Below are 16,607 nucleotides of genomic sequence, written 5' to 3' on the forward strand. Positions count from 1 at the left end.
ATCTCTGGCGTATTTGACTTTTGTACTTTGTAGCTGCTGTAACAAGATTATTCCACAAGGAAATTGAGTTGGCACGTTGGTAATGTGACATGTTTGTTTTAGCATTCCTGGTGTAAGCTAGGCACATCTAGACCAATACAGTGTTGATAGACGCAGCCAATTCGTAGGACGGCCGTGTTTCGGCTTTCAAAAAAGAGCGCTGGTAATGTTTGGAAGGGAAGCAGAAAAGCCAGGCGGGGTTGGTGGGCGGCCTCGCCGATTATCGGGATCATTACTTCCGATGCTCGAATAATAGCTACCATGAACTAGCACCTTCTGTTTGTAGGATAATGGCCTTGATTAAATCGGTCGTAGGAAGTGCTTGATCATGGAGATAGTGCAATCCCGGATCAGTGATCTCAAAAAAGTTCCTAGCTTCCAACAAGCAAGCATTCCATGAATCCTCTCAGAAACATTCTCCCAGGTCATATGTTGAAGCGATAAGGCTTCGTGCTGGATGCTCTATTAGACTTATTCATTGCGACAAGATACCTTTAATTACATCAGCCATGGTTCACGTTGAGGAATCCTTGCAGTTGCCTCGAGATTTTGAAGGTATGAAATCCTGGAACAGAAGCAGTACAATCTAGCGCTAACAGTTCAACACAGGCTTTGGAGAAGAAGGCCACGATGCGCAATGGCCAAATGGAGCTCGGATAGCAGTGTCATTTGTACTGAATTACGAAGAAGGTGGAGAGCGAAACCCCATGGATGGCGACGGTACCAGTGAGCCTTATCTCTGGGAAAAGGGACCATCGGGAGGCGGAAGAGAGCAGCGACACCTGAACGGCGAGCAGGACTACGAGTATGGAAGTCGGTGCGGAGCCTGGCGCATTTTCCGACTGATGAAAGAGTTTGGCTGGAACATGACTCTCTGGGCTATCGCTGTAGCCATGGAGAGAAATCCTTCATTTGCAAAAGCCTGCGTCAGAGACGGCCATGAAATCGGTGCTCATGGATATAGATGGCTTGATATCTGGGATTACTCATTAGAAGATGATAAAGCCTATATCAAGAAGACGTGCAAGGCTCTTGAGGCAGCCACTGGTATCACTCCCCGATGTTATGGTATAACATTGAACTAACAATAGTACAGGCGAGTTTCCTGTAGGAGCGTACTTTGGAAGAGGCACACCGAACACTGCCAGTCTACTGCCCATTATGTGGAAGGAGATGGGCCACAAGATGCTGTACACTTCAGAAGTGTACAATGAAGATTCCCCATACTGGATCGATCTCCCATGGGAGAAAGACCTCCCTGATTCCGAGAAAGAAGGCTTGTTGATGCTGCCATACAACTACGACTGTAAGCAAAAGCCACTCTGAAATTTACGAGACTAGACTAATATCATTCGAGGCAATGATGGAAAGTTTCACATGCTTCCAGGTTTCGTCAGTTCAGCCGGTGCAGTGTACGAGCAGTATCTGAAAGACACTTTTGACTGCTTATACCGAGAAGGCGGAAAGATGATGACCATACCCCTGCATTCGAGGATAGCCGGGAAGCCAGGAAGATCGGAAAGCCTGCGCAACTTCATGAAGTACATTTCTCAGAAAGAACGTGTTTGGGTTGCGACTCGAAGGGACATTGCCAAACACTACCGCAAGATGTTCCCGTACAAGCCAGGCTCGAAGACTGGTGAGGCTCCGGCAGTATGAAAGGCCATTTCTCGGACCTTAGGTAGCAAATAACAGGTGTTTCGTACGCCGCGGCATGGAGTAATCCTCCGCTTTGCGTTGGCGACTAGAACTAAGCTGGAAAGGCGTGATACCATGACTGAAGTGATAGCGGCTTCTAGTGTTGACACAGAAACAGGTTGGATGTTATGAAACATGAGTGAGTACTCCCGACACGTCGCAGGGCGTTAGTGTGATGGTGCTAAATGTTACCGCATCTCCACTACGTCGCGCTTTGCTTTTGGCGCCGTACTAAGGCATAATAGGACTAGTTCAAATACCAGTACTAGTTCTCTCCATCCCGCTATCGGTTTCGGCTTCTTTTGTGCCGACATCTTATCGCGTTATCATCTTATCGTCCAACTTGCTCTTGCATCCATCTTTCCAAGACCACCGAGTCTCGATATGTGAGCAATATGCTGCCTTGGCGACTTACCGTCTGGTGGCGGCTTGTTGCACGGGCCGCCAAAAATGAAGGACAAACGTGCTTATATCGGGGCTGCTATTATCCAAAATAAAGAATGGGCACAGCTACGTCGAGCGTGTCCAAACCAACATTGATATTCTGTAATGTCTCGTTTCTTGGAAAAATGCAAAGCTGCATTCAGTTCCCCAGATTCGTTCGGAGAAACGCTGGAGACCACAAATGATCATGGAGAAGTTCGTTACAATAAAGATCTTCTCCCAAGTCCCCCGGGTAAGCTGTTTCGACCTTGATTGCAATGAGAAGTCAGACTGAATTTCTGCAGTGGACAGAAAATGGAAATGGCAGCACTACTTTGCCTATTACCTAACCATGACTTTCAGTCCATCATCTTATAACCTCGGTGCCTCGCTTGTATCAATCGGCTTGCTCTGGTGGCACGGGATGATTGCCGCCGTAATCGGTTCCCTGATTCTCACTATTCTGGTAGTACTCAACAGCCGCGGTGCAGTCAAGTACTTTATCGGCTTTCCCGTCTATGTTCGCGCAGCCGCGGGTGTGCGTGGTGCCAGTCTCTACATTCTCGTGCGAGCCATTGTTGCCATCATCTATTTCGCAACGCAGACATACTATGGGGGCAGAATTACGACTGTATTTATGCGAGGTATCTTCGGAAATGGGTACAATAACATTCCCAACCACCTCCCTGAGAGAGCGGGCATAACGTCTAGGGACTTGTTGAGCTTCTTCTTGTTCTGGCTGGTACGCATATCCGATCATCCCCCTCACATTAGGCGTTGACTTGCTAACCTTTGTCAGGTCCAAATGCCGGTCATGTTCATTCATCCTACAATGCTCCGTCATCTCTTCGTCGTCAAAGCCGTGTATACCACGATCTCGCTCTTCGGCGTTCTCGGGTGGATGATTTCTGCCAACGGGGGCCAAATAGGGGAATTTTCTTACACGACAAAGCAAATCCGTCTATCGGGATCCGATCTGATCTGGCCTATGATACAGGCTATCAACTCTGTAATGGGTGCTCTTGCCCCTGTTCTCATAAATCAGCCGGACATTTCACGCTATGGCCACTCGTACAGCGACGTAACCTGGAGCCAGGGAATCGGAATCCTGATTAGCAAAGTACTGGTCATGTTCCTCAGTACTGCAACGACAGCAGCAGCCACCCAAGTCTTAGGGAAGAGTTACTGGAACGTGTGGGATCTCTATGGCGCCATCTTAGACCAATACTGGACGGCAGGAGCGCGAGCTGGAATGGTTTTTGCGTCCTTTGGCATGATGCTGGCTGTACTCGTCACAAACGCGGGCAGCAACTCGCTCCCTGTCGGTGCAGATCTCACAGGCATCTTCCCACGTTGGCTCACCATCGTGCGTGGCCAAGTACTTTGTGCGTTACTAGCACCCCTGCTCGTTCCCTGGAAGATTATCGCGTCTGCCACCTCGTTTCTCACCTTCTTGGGCTCTTATACCGTTTTTCTCATGCCGATCTGCGCATGCATGATTACCGATTACTGGATCATCAGAAGGGGTAATTTTCATGTCCCGTCGCTGTACGTCTCAACGCCAGACAGTCCCTATTCGTACTACAAAGGCTGGAACTTGCGCATGCTCGCTGCGTGGATTGCTGGAGTTGCGTTTACTGTTCACGGTGTGGCCGGTTCCTTGGACCCTGATTCTGTTGCTCCAGCTAGCAAGAATATGTACAAGCTTGGATTTCTGCTATCGCTGTGTATGGGCGGTTTGGTGTATTACGTCCTTTGTTCAATCTGGCCTGTACGTCTGCTGCCATCCAGCTATGAGAAGGAGCTTGCGTTCGAAGAGATGGCCAGAAACGAGGGCTTCTTCGATCATGAAAACGTTGGTACAATTACTGGGGTGCTAGAAGGTGAAGAGCTTGAGAGCCACCGTTATGTGGCTGATGGGAAGGACAGCAAAGCGTAAATCAGTCCAACGACATGTATTCTATACTCGTAAGGAGGAAGTCTTCGTAGAAAATGCACTTTGATCTTATTGAGACCTTGTTCGACCGTGTTTTTCTAGTGCTGGGGGTTTCAGCTACAGTTGGTCTTCAGAGTCGAATCGTCATCATTAGACATGCAAGTTAGTACGTTGAATAGGATGCTATAGGATGCTACCCAGACGAAGCGAGACAGCACTAGGGTAATTAGCGAGTCTTGGCATGACATGTTAGCACTGCAGACAAATAATCAAGTTTCATCGAAAGCGCTTGCAGCTCAGTCAATACTGCACTTACTCTAGTACCGCATTTAGGACTGAGCAAACTAGAGGAGTTGCTGTTGAGACACATAAGGGACTCTTTGGAAATTTCCTACAGCTATCAGAAGCTACAGACACTCTAGTCTCGTAAAATCATATGGTAGGTATTAGTAATGTGAGTCCTCTGGTCAACGTCTGTAACAAGGTCAGCAGATGAACTTGCCCTGAAAAGGGTACTCTGTCATGTGTACAGAAAGTGCGCTTCCAATGATCTCGAGCAGATTAACCCTTTGACGTGTAGAGTCTGCAGGGTTTGTCATATCTTATTGCTTCGGTTAAGGTACTGAACCGTAGTTGTCGGTCTTGAGTCCAACGATTCCACATGTAAATCACCCAGCCTTGCCCCCAAGCACCCACTCTCCAAACCTCTCACGCACTCCAACACGGAAAATGGCTTTCTTCACGCCCCAGTTCCAGATCGTTTCTGATCTCCATCTCGAGACGCCACTCACAGCGCCACAATACGCTTCCTTCCGTTTCAGTGTCCAAGCCGATAATTTGTTACTGCTTGGCGATATCGGCCTCGTCGTAGACGCAGGGCTCTTCCAATTCCTACGCCGTATCCTCGAACAAAATAGAGGATGCTCTATATTCTACGTACTGGGGAACCACGAACCCTATCGAACAACATACGAGCACGCACACAAACTCCTGCGCGACTTTGAAATGGAGGCTAAAAATGATTTCGGCGGTCGCTTCAAGTTTCTGTGTCGCAATCGCTACGATCTCAACGAAACCATCACAATCCTAGGCTGTACGTTATGGTCTGCCGTGCAGCAAGACCAAGAATCGGACATTGCGTCTCGCTCGACGGATCTAAACAGTGAACGTGGTATTCAGCAGTGGTCCCTAGATCAGCATCGAGAGGAACACCAAAAAGATCTTGCATGGTTAAATTCTCAAGTATCTACAATCGAGGAACATGAGCCCCATCGTCAAATCGTAATTGCGACGCATTACAGTCCGACAGTGGATCCGAGAGCCAACGATCCAAGGCATGAGGGAAGTTCAGTGTCGAGCAATTTTGTTACGGATTTGTCCGGAGAGTCGTGTTGGCTGTCCCCGATGGTGAAGCTCTGGGCTTTCGGGCACATGCATTACAGCTGCTGTTTCCGTGACGAAGCGACTGGGAAGCTTGTTGTTGCGAACCAGAGAGGGTACGCAGGACTCGGGGCAGGAAGGAAGAAACCAGGAATAAAAGTGAAGGTGGTGGAGGCGGGAAAGGAGGGATGGGAAGTGGTTGAGAAGAGAAGGAGTGAAGAGGAGCAGATACAAACGAAGAATGCTGAAGCTGAGATACCAGTAGACAAGGCTGGTCCAACGATAAATGTAGATAAGCCCAAAGTTTCAATTCTGCATCGAGTAAGCAAGAGGGTACAATGTTTTAGGGGATTAAAGCGGAAAAGTTCATAGTAGGAATAAGAAAGATAGGAAATAGGAAGGAAGTGACTAGAACTTCCAATTAGGAAACAACACTCTAGCTCTGCACCTTAGTAATGAGATAGAGATTACGTTCGTGATTCTGTGTTCTCTTCAACGTGAGCTAACCTTGTTCCACTGGCAGCGAAATGTCGAACACAAACGAATCGATACCGTTTCTTCGTGGCGGAGGAAATTGTCACAGCTGTAGCGAGGGTAACGCGGCTCCTCCTCCGCCTGCTCCCCGTCGTGTAGCCGCTGTGGAAGTTATTGAGAAATCGCCAATGTCTGAAGAGGAAATGCAACGCGGCCTAGACACCATCGGTTTTGCCTTGTCTCCAGAAAATGAGCCTCCGATTTATCGCATCATTGGTGCCGGCGCACTTTGGGCAATGGGCATGAAGTTTCGAGAGACATCGGATTTCGATATACTTGTGCCAGGAGGAGCCGTTCAGTCAACGAAGAAGAAGTTGCTGGAGAATGAGAAATTCGGAAAATCAGCTTTGAAATCGACATATGTCAAGATCGGAAGCAAAAATTTCAACGTCGACGTTATTCCGCATCCTCGAGCTCACCTGGATGAATTCCCAGGCGAAGAGTACCCACAGTATTTGACATCCGCTTCAGTCGCACCACTTGAGTGTATGATCCAAACAAAAATTGGCGCCTATAGGGATTCCGCTCGTGTATCCAAGCAAGCCAAGCACATTAAAGATAGTGCAGACCAGGAGTTTTTGTTTAGCAAGGCAGTGGAGAAAGGCCTATATTTTGGCTTCGATGGAATGTCTGGCCTTGACCGCGATTTTGCGGATGATTTTCGAAATTTTCGGCGTGAAGCGGCACAGTCATTGGATTTTCTGACTATCCCAATTGACAAAGATGGCGATGTTGAGATGGCTGATGCGTAGAAGGAGCAGCGTTAGAGGTCAGGTTAGGTGAGGTGAGGTGAGGCTATTCGGAACAACGTCGGCCCCACAGAGGTGCGAGCTCCATGATCGCGTTCCAAACCCTCTTGCCCCAACCCAACAACTCCGTATCCCCAGATTGATCAAATCACCCGCCGCAACCACCTCACCCATTGGCGGCCGCCGCTCAGCTTTAGAAAAATCGCATACGGAAAAAAACAAAAACAAGCGCAAAGATGCCGCAGCCTCGTAAGGAATGCTCGTTTGCGCGCTCTCCCTCCCAGCGCGTCTACGCAACGCCCGTTTACTAACCGCCAGCGCCCCCCCCAGCATCCCGCGCAATAGCCTCCAAGGACCTGCCGCCATCCGTCGAAACCGCATACTACCGCAAATGCATCGATCTGCGCCGCCGGATAACGGATATCGAAGACAACAACGATGGCACGCGCCTGCGGATAACCCGTCTGAACCGCGGGATCCAAAAGATGCGCCTCGAGCGCGCATTCCTGCTCGACCAACTAAACAAGCACATGGAGTACAATGTTGATGACAGCGACCGGAGTAGCAGCCCGCCGCCCACACCGACAGACAAGCCACTGCGGAGCAAGCGGAGCCACAACAGAAAGGGGAGTCCGCCCCTTGGCGGCGCTAACAGTGCTACGGGCGGAGAGGGCGAGAGGCTGGAGGGCAGGTTAGGAGCGATGAGCCAGGTGTCGCAGGGGATGAATGCCCTGAGCAGTGCGCAGAGTACGCCTGATCCCGGACGGCCACAGAGCAATTACTTCAGCAACGCCGGCAGCGGCAGCGCTGCAACAGCCGCGAGTCCCCCCAGCAGCGCCGCCAATGGTGCGCCTGCGCCTGCACTTCCTTCACTGCAGGCTCTGCCGACACTGCAGCCCCAGCAACAAGCCCAACCGCAGGCTCAGGCACAGCGCCCCTTCTTCGACCCGGCATACGACGAACAGCGTCCCGCGCCGGCGAGCAACGACGGAGATGAAGGCCGGCGACGCGCACACTCGGGCGCAGCTCAACAGCCTCCAGCGGCTACATCCGAGGCTGCTGCCCCACCGCAGAATGGCGACACAGAGATGACGGATGCGAGCTTCACGGCCGTGAACCGGTAGGACGATTCCACGCGCTGCGAAGAGTATTGATAAGGAAACACGACATGCGGTAGCAAAGGCGTTGGATGGTATACGGGTGTATTCGCCTTCACGGTGTCTTCTCTTTTTTTTATTGCCCCATAGGCTCTGCGGTCGGGGAGCGAGTGCTTATGGCGCTTTTGGCCATCTCGGAGTGTATTAGTAGCAAAAGGGCACGTGTCTTTGTTTTGCGCTTTTGACGGCTGTCTAGGGACATGTAGATCCCGTTTAATCAATTAGATTCCTGTTCAGCCATCTGCTACCTATCATGCATTGAATTCAGGCATGTATTTGTCCTTGATACATATACTGAGGTGCTGTATGAAACAAGGCCCGTCTTCCAATCTCTTCGCCCGAGTCAGGCAACCGAGAATATCTTGTTTGCAACCATAGCGGCCTGGAAAATTTCAATTACACTGCCATAAAGAGCTGGTGCGTGGGGGGAAAACACCACCATCGTCTGACCATCATCAAACAAGTTGTGACAGCCAACGTGCCATGAGTGATGGCAACAACACCCGAGACTAACCTTCAAAGTCCCATGATTAGTCCTCGTAGTGTAGACCCGCCGCAACCTCACACGGATCAGGCGCATAGCCAATGTTGCAGTGTTCCCAGTCATCGTCATCCATGAGCTCGCGTCGGAAACTGAGGGCGTTGTAGATATTCGCGAAGCGGAATTCCACATATTCGTGCTACAGGGATAGTGTTAGCATTTTTCAATCCAGACATCAAGGGAAACTTACACCGCGCACATTCTTGCCACGCTTGATGCGATCCACCTCGCGCTTCTTGGCTTGATCCTTTCCCTGAGCAAGTGCCATGAGCTGCGTGTCATTGCACTCTACTTTTCCAATAGCTCGGACACAACGGCTGACACCTCCCTCGATACAGCGCTGGATGACGTCGTTTGTAGAGTTTGGGCCTTCCGTCAGCTCGACAAACACCACGGCGTTTTTCATATCAGCCTTGATCGTGATGCCGTTCGCGGTATCCCTGTGGTATCGCTCGCATGCATCGGCTGTCAGAAACTTGACGAGAGCATTGGACGAGCCAGACTCCGGCCCGGAAATCGACTCGAGCCTGCCGCCCCAGACTAGAGCTTGCAGTTGGTTGATACTAGTGACAGCCGTGACACCTTTAAGTATGCACGTACGATGAGCGGCAACTTTCTTATTAGCCTCGGATTGGGCTAGTATGCAGTGCTGTTGACTCACAAGTCTCCCGTTTGTCCTGCGATGGCCATGATCCGGCGCTATCACTTGCGACCTTGGACTCTGCAGTTTTCTCTTGAATAGTTGGATAGTTTGGTGGCTCTGTCTTTGGCATGCCTCCAGTAACTGTGTCATGGCCAAGCTCTCTCTTGGGGAAAATATCCAGCATGACTTTTGCCAGACCAGCAACGTCATCCAGCTTTTCTAGTGAGACGTACTTCTCTTCCACAAGTTTTGCGCATAGTTTGAGAAAGTCGCCTTGGACATCGTGCAGTATCTGCTTGATAAAATCCGTCGTGCATTTCTTTGGGCCTTTGGCCAACACCTTGTTGAGATAGGTGACAATGGCGAATGCAAACCGTGCCTTGATGGCTTCGACGCTTTCTTGTTGCATCTTCATATCTCGAGCATAGGCGCCATGCAGCTTCTTTGAGACAACTCCAATGAGACGCGCCGTGCCGAGCTTGGTATCTGGAAGAGCATCGATATATGCGCTAGCTTTACGCATATACTCGTTTTCGAGTTCCACTGGCCTGTCAGGCAAGGATTGCTTTCCACTCTGAGAGAATTTTGTCGACGCGCTTTCGCCGAGAGTGGCATGATGGGCTGTCACCTTTGTAGGCTCTGTTGCATCGGGCCGGTCAACTTTGGGAGCATCCCATTGACTTTCAAGTGAAATTTTGCTCTTTTCAGGGCCTGATCCAGATGTGCTTATCGATGGTCGAATAGGGATTGTCGAGCTCTTACTGGTCAAGCGAGCAAAAAGTGCCTCTAGCGATCCAGGGTCTTGGGTGGATTGGACGTTCTCCTTCTGTGATGAAGTTGTCTTCGGAGTAGAGACTGCTGAAGCGACGAGGGGTCTATCGAGAAAAGGTTAGCAGAGATCTTTCTGGCCAAGGCAGTACCTACCCTTCAGCGACCCTGGACTCTATGTTGACTGGTGGAACGATCAAGGAAGATGGTACAGGAGGTGTGGCGGCCATGGGCTTGGCAGGAGCGACAGGCACATGTCCAACAGGCCCCACAATCTTGACAGCACTCTTTTTGACTTTGGATTTTCCTGTGCTTGCGACGGGCTGAGTTGCAAGGTTGTTGTGCGCATTCTGCAGTGCAGAAGTACCAGATGTCATAGAAGGAAGAGCACTGGACGGACCCCGTAGAGGCGCATTCAACGAACCTTGCGACGGCGGTTCCTTTGATCTGATCGGCGTGTCTGCGTATCGGGAACGCTCCATTGCGGCCAGCGGTGGAGAGAATAGAATTGAGCTTAACTGTTTACAAAAGCCCGTACGCGAGGGCGACAGCGGAGGAGATGGAAGGGAGGATGTCGTACACAAGTCGGCGAGCGACGTGGAAGCAATCTCAGTAAAGGCGGCACTTTCTGTGTTCTGTTTGGTGCTGGGGGACCGGTGGGGTAGCGCGGCTGAGAAAATACAGTCAGTGGAAGGAGTTGAGCGCACCGGCGAGGTGAGAGAAAGCTTGCACTCACTACTGCTACGTTTGTCGACTGGAAAGCTCTCGATGCCGTCAATGCACGCCTCCAGGCACGCTTGGTAGAGCTTGTTGTTGGTGCTACGTGCAGGAGCCGATGGATGGTTGCTGGGCATGAGAACGATTGAGATTCATTGGTATGGAATCTCCAAGCTCAGTTGAATGCGCATTGGGCGATGACGGGGACGAAAAAGGGTCCACGGCGTCGGGTGGCAGTTGCCGTTTGTGGTGCGCGCCAACAGCAAACAATCAGGCCACAGTTAAACCCGATATCACGGGACTTGCCAGTATGGAGGGGACGATTCAAGATTACTGTAATATAGACAAAAAGAGAATGACGCTGTGAGAGATGAGGAAGCGACACAAACGCTCACTGAAGTCGGCCTTGCGATGAAGTGGTATGAAGGGTGAGACCAATTGCGAGCAACACTGCACAACCAGATATCGATGAAATGTTCGAGTGAAGATATGAATCACAAAAAAGCAGTCATACGCAGAAGCGTGAAGAAATTTGAAGTTTTGAACCGAGCAATAATACGTTGAAACATCTAGAGATGACATACTCATCTGGCGCGCTAACGGGTCTGTCACGTCGTGCAAGTTCAGATAAAAGGTATCCAGACAGGCGTTCGCGCCTTGTATGCTCTATAGTCTTCACCGAAGAACTCCAGCAGATGCTTTTCCTCGTCTACTCTGAATTAGCATGTTATTGGGTCTGCAGACAGTTGGAGTAAAACTCACGGAAAATACGTTTCTTGAAGAAGAGCCACAAGACGGCGGAATATCCCAGAAAGCAGACGGTGTTTCCAAGCATGAGCTGTGTGCCGATCCCCCACCAGAAGAAGCCAAAGTATGAGGGGTGACGGAAATAGTGATACAAGCCATGTGTCACCAGTTCATGCCCTTCGTTTTTGCTAGACTGCACCATGTGATTAAAGTTGGTGCCAGCCTGAATCATCGCTGTGCTGCGAACCGTCTGCCCAACCACGACCATTATAAATCCAATTGCGATGAGCCATGGCGGGTGGATATAGGATTGGTAACCCGGAAAGAAGTAGGACGTAATGATTGTCTCGACAAAGGCCATGGTGTGAGCTATGCGGTACTGGTTTCCATTGCTCAGGAGGAACGAAGCGACTTTGGCGACTGGGGTGTTGTATGCAGCTGTCGTGTAGAACTCGAGAAAGTGGAAGAGAGAGAGCGCACCGAGAAACATACAAGGCCGCCAGAGATGGCTGCCGTGGTATGCGAAAAACGCAGCACCGGAAAGGCCAAGCACATGAGCGCCACCTAAGCAAAAGGCGCGCACGGCGATGCCTGAAAGCGAACGCTTGCCATGAGGGAAGAAGTCTGGAGGAATGGGATTGGGGGCCTTGGGCTGCATGCTGGCAGCCTCTTCCGTGGGCGAACTGTCACCGTTTCCAGGAGCCCATGCTCCATTTCCATTTGCGTGTTCTGCAGGCAGCGAGATGTCGACACCGGAGGATGAGCCATTCGCGGCCATGATTGCGGTGGGTGGTACCGGTACGGTCGGATCGAGTATGCAGGAATTTCGGAGTGCTGGAACACGGCGCTGTTCATAACATGGCTTTATACTGCACAGAGAAAAGAGCTGCACGGCTGCACCGTACTTGAACGGCGTGCAGCAGCGTAGGACAATGGCAAGACGAGAGGGAAAGGCCGTTTGCTATTGTTCTCGAGGTCGCGTTTCGCCCTGTGGCTGTACACGCTAGTCCTATCGCATCTTAGCGCCCCACGGCTGAGCCCCACCCCATTCCACGCGTGACAAGCAGCCACGAAGCGTCTAGTTGACCGATGACAGCTCAGCGAATAAACACCACGGCCTTGGGCAAAGACGCCATGGAACTCTCTGAGAACAAGCAGCGCATGGCTCGCGGCGAGCTCTACCACGCCTTCACGCCTGAACTTGTTGCGGAGCGAGCAAGATGCAAACATGCCTGCGCGAGGTACAACCAGGCCGGCGATGTTCCACGCAGGAAGCTCACTGAGTTATTTCGAGAGTATGTATGAGTCCCTTGCGGCTTCAAGATAGTCTTTTCACACAATTGCTTTAGTGTGATCCAGGACAAGACTCCTCTCCCACCGCAGGCGCAAACAGCTGAAGAAGACGACAAACTCTTTGAGAATGACCCGTGGATTGAGCCGCCACTGGCTATGGATTATGGTTACAACGTTCGCCTTGGCCAAAATGTCTTCATCAACTTCAACTCGGTTTTCCTTGATACATGCCTGATTACCATCGGCTCGCGTACGCTTGTCGGTCCAAACGTCAGCTTTTATTCTGGAACCCATCCTCTGGATCCTGCTGTGCGCAACGGAACGCAAGGACCAGAGCTGGGCAAGGAGATCCATGTTGGCGAGGACTGTTGGATTGGAGGTAACGTGTGCATATTGTCAGGAGTTGTCATTGGAAAAGGCAGTGTCATTGGCGCCGGGAGTGTTGTTACGAAGAACGTTCCTGACTTCACTGTCGTCGCGGGTAATCCTGCTAAATTCATTCGCAAAATCGAGACCAGCATGGATGCTCCACGGGATGCTACGCGGTGAGAGCCACTGCGCCAACAACTCCGCTCGCGTTCGGATTCGAACTACTCATGCTCCGGGTGATGCAACCATTTACTGCGCTGACTGGGGCTCTTTGCTTCGACGTCGATCGTCTGCCGTGTCCCAGAGGCCACAATCTGGTCGCCATTCGCGTAACGCGCTGGGCCTAATGCGCGAGCTTCAGAGTCGCAGTCGCTGCACTTGTCACAGCCGAGGTACATGCAAAGTCGTGTCGCGATGCTGTAGCGTCTCGGAGCACGCTCAGGTACCCTCGTGTCAATCAGCCTTCATCCGATGGGCGCTAGCCCGAATCGGACTGGCGCCTCGCGCCATCTTTCCACCACGACACGCAGGCGATGGTTCGAGGCCAGCATTGCCGAGCCGTCGCACGGTTATGGCGATCCCGAACGGACGTGGGGCCTGGGTCCTGGTCCTTTGAGACTGCGTTTCAACGTAGCGTTCTGGCGATCCTCCACGAACACATTGAGCCTCGCCGGCCAAGACCGACGAAACCTGCTCCCAAACGCGCCCAAAACATACATGCCAGCACGCCAAACATCATTGACTAATTCTGCTGTCGAGCGCATAGTGATGTCCCAAACCAAACACAGCGACACCCATTGCAGCTTGGCATGACGGCTGGTTAGACTTCTTCTACGGCCTACACAAGACCCTAGTAAACATGAGGCACTTCGCAGTACGTCCTGTACCCCATCCCCGGCTAAGCATGAGGCACGCTTCGAAACTGTCCCATCCAGCAACTCGCTAATGCTCACCGTCCCATCTGTTCCATCTCCAAGCTGTTTTGTTGCATCACATGGCACGCGCCACTATGCCACCCACACGAGGCCTATCCAGATGCTTAGTCGACGTGGTACATATAGCCAGTGGTCCTCCACCCATTCAGTCATTATCGGACAGGTTCCTCAATCACTCAACAGGCTAATATCCCACTCTCTCTTACCGCGTCTTCCAGTACCTCTCTACTCTCATTTACTCCTTTTTTCTAATCCTATTCCATCCAATTCGGTAGATCCGCTATCACTCCCTCAGTCAAAATGAAGTACATTCTCATCTCCTCTCTCCTTTCTTCCGCAGTCTACGCTGCTCCTTTCGCTCAGGTTCAGGGCCAAGGACAGCAGCGCCCAGCTGGCCAGGCTACCAACCAGCCAACAGGCCAGACCACCGCCAACAACAACCCAACTGGTCAGGGCGCTGGAATCCGCAATGGACAAACTCCCACTGCGGCTGACCTCGCCACTGCCGTCTCCAACTGGCAGGCCGATACCTCCATGGTCTCCAACTTCCTGAACACCGGTGCCAGCATCAAGAACAACGTTCAGTTCAAGCAGGCCGCTACCGTTGCGTACAACGCCGAGGTTGACGAGCTCAACCACAAGGCCATTATCGACGCAGCCAACAGCGCTAACCCCAACGTCATCGCCGCCAACAGCACCCTCGCCACTGGTGGTTCTTTCCAGGATGTCGTCGACAAGCTGCAGCAGATGTCTGTCCAGGGTATGGCTGCCGTTGCCAACATCGACCTGATCAACCAGAACCGTTGTGTCAACGTTCTTCCTAACATCGATGCTTACATGGCCTCCACTGGCTCTACCACTCAGTCCGTTCGCCCCACTGCCTGTGACAAGACCGGTGTCGCCGGTGGCGTACAGGGAACCGGTGCCACACAGCCAGGTCAGCCCGCCGGTAGCCCCGCCGCTGCCTTTGCCGCCGCTCAGTCCCTTGCTCAGGGAACAGGTAACGGTTTGGTCCAGAATGGAGCCACCGCGAATACCGCCAGCACTGGCACTGGTCAGAACATTCAGGGCCAGGGCCAGGGCCAGATTCCTCAGGGCCAGGCTCAACAGGGCCAGAACACTCAGGGCCAGATCCCTCAAGGTCAGGCCCAACAGGGTCAGGCTCAACAGGGTCAGGCTCAACAGGGTCAGGCTCAACAGGGTCAGGCTCAACAGGGTCAGGCTCAACAGGGACAGGCTCAACAGGGTCAGGCTCAACAGGGACAGACCCCACAACAGGGCGTCGCCGGTGCAGCCGGAACTGGTGCTCCAACTGGTCAAACTAACCAGCAAGGCGGTGCAACTGGGCAAGCTCAGCAACAAGGTGGTGCAGCCAACCAGGCTTCTCAGCAACAGGGAGGAGCTGCTGGCCCAGTTAACGGGCAGGTCCCGAACGCCGCAGCTGGAGCAGGCAACCGTGCGGGTAATGGCAATGGTGCAGCAGCTCCTGGAGCTGCCGGAGCTGCTGGAGCTGCCGGAGCCGCTGGCCGTCCTACTCCTCCCAGCCCAGCAGGTGCTGGCAATGCTGGCGGAAATGCTGCCGCTGGCAACCGTGCCAATGCAGGTGCTGCTGCTGGCAACGCTGCCGCTGGCGGCCGCAACTAAAGTCTTCCAACTTTCTCAATTGGAGTACGCAGCCTTACAACACTCATGTTTGGCAAACCCAAATTAACCCATGTGCTGGTCACAACAAGGTCACTCTTTTGACATGTAAATAATATGTTCTTTGGACTAATTGAGAGAGTGGCTGGCTTAGTAAATAGATTGATATGTATGAATGTGGTGGAAGGTGTACGAGGAGAGGTATTGGATCACGTAGTAAATCAAATGGTATTAGCCTGCCGAAAAACTTAGGATTTACTTTCTTTGAGTGATGTATTGGGGATTAGAGGATTATGGGATTATAGAATTTCTAAAGGGGAATTGGATGGTGGGTTAGATAGTTTAGCATCAATTTCAAAGGCTTGCTACTGATATCCGCTCATATTTTTCCTTGATGTAACTCTCCTCGTTTTCATGAAAATATTTGCTAGTAAAATTAAGTTTTCCTGAAACACCTTGACTCATCAGCAGCCCAGAGGTAAACTCGTAATGTTATCCCAACGGCAGATCTTATTGCAACTTGAGCTACACTTTAGAACCAGTCTCCTGTTATACTTAAATCACGTTTTTCGAATAATAATTTATATAAAATAAGATGCTTGACGCCAATCATCTCCAAGAAACTCTACACGATGTTAGGCACGTCCGTTTAAGGTTATTCGCGCCAAGACATGAAATCATCCAATCAATGCCAGAACAGCAAGAGCAACCAGGATAGCCTGCAACATCAGAACAACTAGAATTACAAAAATAGCAGCTAAATGCACCGTTTTGCAAGATTGTCAGGGAATGGAGGAATGCTTGTAGTATATCAGTGAAATTCGCGGTGAAAGTCGCAGTGAAGGGTGATTTGACGTAATGGCGATATCCGCAACCGCGCAGTGAGATAGACTAGAGGCTGTACAAACCTCTCTTTTCTCGGTTTCTCCCATTACTCATCCACTCTCTTTTCTCTTTTGATCACTTATATCTTCCACTAACATACTCCAATATGAGTGACCGTGAGCTTTTACATTACAAGCTTATTCAAAAGGGTT

At 51.2% G+C, this 16,607-nt stretch overlaps 9 protein-coding genes across 9 annotated transcripts; 7 read left to right on the forward strand and 2 right to left on the reverse strand.

Moving 5' to 3' along the window:
• Positions 1-548: 548 nt before the first annotated feature.
• Positions 549-1,698, forward strand: SETTUDRAFT_22181 (carbohydrate esterase family 4 protein; the record flags this gene model as incomplete). The annotated part of the gene is made up of 4 exons (XM_008030552.1): positions 549-594; positions 649-1,086; positions 1,136-1,345; positions 1,397-1,698. The coding sequence occupies 4 exons, from the start codon at positions 549-551 to the stop codon at positions 1,696-1,698; spliced, it is 996 nt and encodes a 331-aa protein (XP_008028743.1).
• Positions 1,699-2,286: 588 nt separating this feature from the next.
• SETTUDRAFT_33775 (uncharacterized protein) lies at positions 2,287-4,099 on the forward strand (the record flags this gene model as incomplete). Its single annotated transcript, XM_008030638.1, has 3 exons — positions 2,287-2,413; positions 2,466-2,902; positions 2,960-4,099. 3 exons carry the CDS (start codon positions 2,287-2,289, stop codon positions 4,097-4,099), a joined length of 1,704 nt encoding a protein of 567 aa, XP_008028829.1.
• A 726-nt stretch (positions 4,100-4,825) lies between these two features.
• Positions 4,826-5,848, forward strand: SETTUDRAFT_94000 (uncharacterized protein; the record flags this gene model as incomplete). The annotated part of the gene is made up of 1 exon (XM_008030996.1): positions 4,826-5,848. The coding sequence occupies one exon, from the start codon at positions 4,826-4,828 to the stop codon at positions 5,846-5,848; it is 1,023 nt and encodes a 340-aa protein (XP_008029187.1).
• Positions 5,849-5,878: 30 nt separating this feature from the next.
• On the forward strand, positions 5,879-6,762 carry SETTUDRAFT_180615 (uncharacterized protein; the record flags this gene model as incomplete). Its single annotated transcript, XM_008030997.1, has 1 exon — positions 5,879-6,762. Exon 1 carries the CDS (start codon positions 6,004-6,006, stop codon positions 6,760-6,762), a length of 759 nt encoding a protein of 252 aa, XP_008029188.1. The 5' UTR covers positions 5,879-6,003.
• A 173-nt stretch (positions 6,763-6,935) lies between these two features.
• On the forward strand, positions 6,936-8,154 carry SETTUDRAFT_120292 (uncharacterized protein). Its single transcript, XM_008030998.1, has 2 exons — positions 6,936-7,008; positions 7,090-8,154. Exons 1-2 carry the CDS (start codon positions 6,996-6,998, stop codon positions 7,881-7,883), a joined length of 807 nt encoding a protein of 268 aa, XP_008029189.1. The 5' UTR covers positions 6,936-6,995; the 3' UTR covers positions 7,884-8,154.
• Positions 8,155-8,446: 292 nt separating this feature from the next.
• SETTUDRAFT_95249 (uncharacterized protein) lies at positions 8,447-9,653 on the reverse strand (the record flags this gene model as incomplete). The annotated part of the gene is made up of 3 exons (XM_008030999.1): positions 8,447-8,596; positions 8,648-9,069; positions 9,119-9,653. Coding segments are annotated over 3 exons (1,107 nt in total), but the record flags the coding sequence as incomplete, so codon positions are not given.
• Positions 9,654-10,902: 1,249 nt separating this feature from the next.
• Positions 10,903-12,244, reverse strand: SETTUDRAFT_164845 (uncharacterized protein). Its single transcript, XM_008031000.1, has 2 exons — positions 11,348-12,244; positions 10,903-11,294 (listed from the first exon to the last, which is right to left on the reverse strand). The coding sequence occupies exons 1-2, from the start codon at positions 12,108-12,110 to the stop codon at positions 11,209-11,211; spliced, it is 849 nt and encodes a 282-aa protein (XP_008029191.1). The 5' UTR covers positions 12,111-12,244; the 3' UTR covers positions 10,903-11,208.
• A 222-nt stretch (positions 12,245-12,466) lies between these two features.
• On the forward strand, positions 12,467-13,213 carry SETTUDRAFT_140085 (uncharacterized protein; the record flags this gene model as incomplete). Its single annotated transcript, XM_008031001.1, has 2 exons — positions 12,467-12,627; positions 12,682-13,213. 2 exons carry the CDS (start codon positions 12,467-12,469, stop codon positions 13,172-13,174), a joined length of 654 nt encoding a protein of 217 aa, XP_008029192.1. The 3' UTR covers positions 13,175-13,213.
• A 1,016-nt stretch (positions 13,214-14,229) lies between these two features.
• SETTUDRAFT_156013 (uncharacterized protein) lies at positions 14,230-15,682 on the forward strand (the record flags this gene model as incomplete). Its single annotated transcript, XM_008031002.1, has 2 exons — positions 14,230-15,457; positions 15,663-15,682. 2 exons carry the CDS (start codon positions 14,230-14,232, stop codon positions 15,680-15,682), a joined length of 1,248 nt encoding a protein of 415 aa, XP_008029193.1.
• Positions 15,683-16,607: the final 925 nt, after the last annotated feature.

The sequence above is a fragment of the Exserohilum turcica genome, assembly GCF_000359705.1.
Source record: "Exserohilum turcica Et28A unplaced genomic scaffold SETTUscaffold_5, whole genome shotgun sequence".
Taxonomy (NCBI): Eukaryota; Fungi; Ascomycota; class Dothideomycetes; order Pleosporales; family Pleosporaceae; genus Exserohilum; species Exserohilum turcicum.

Bases quoted from the DNA above. Each gene is read 5' to 3' on its own strand.
- SETTUDRAFT_164845 (XM_008031000.1), bottom strand. From the start codon at position 12,110: ATGGCCGCGAATGGCTCATCCTCCGGTGTCGACATCTCGCTGCCTGCA. The intron at 11,295-11,347 runs GTGAGTTTTACT...AATTCAGAGTAG, and splicing joins CTTCAAGAAACGTATTTTCC to ACGAGGAAAAGCATCTGCTG.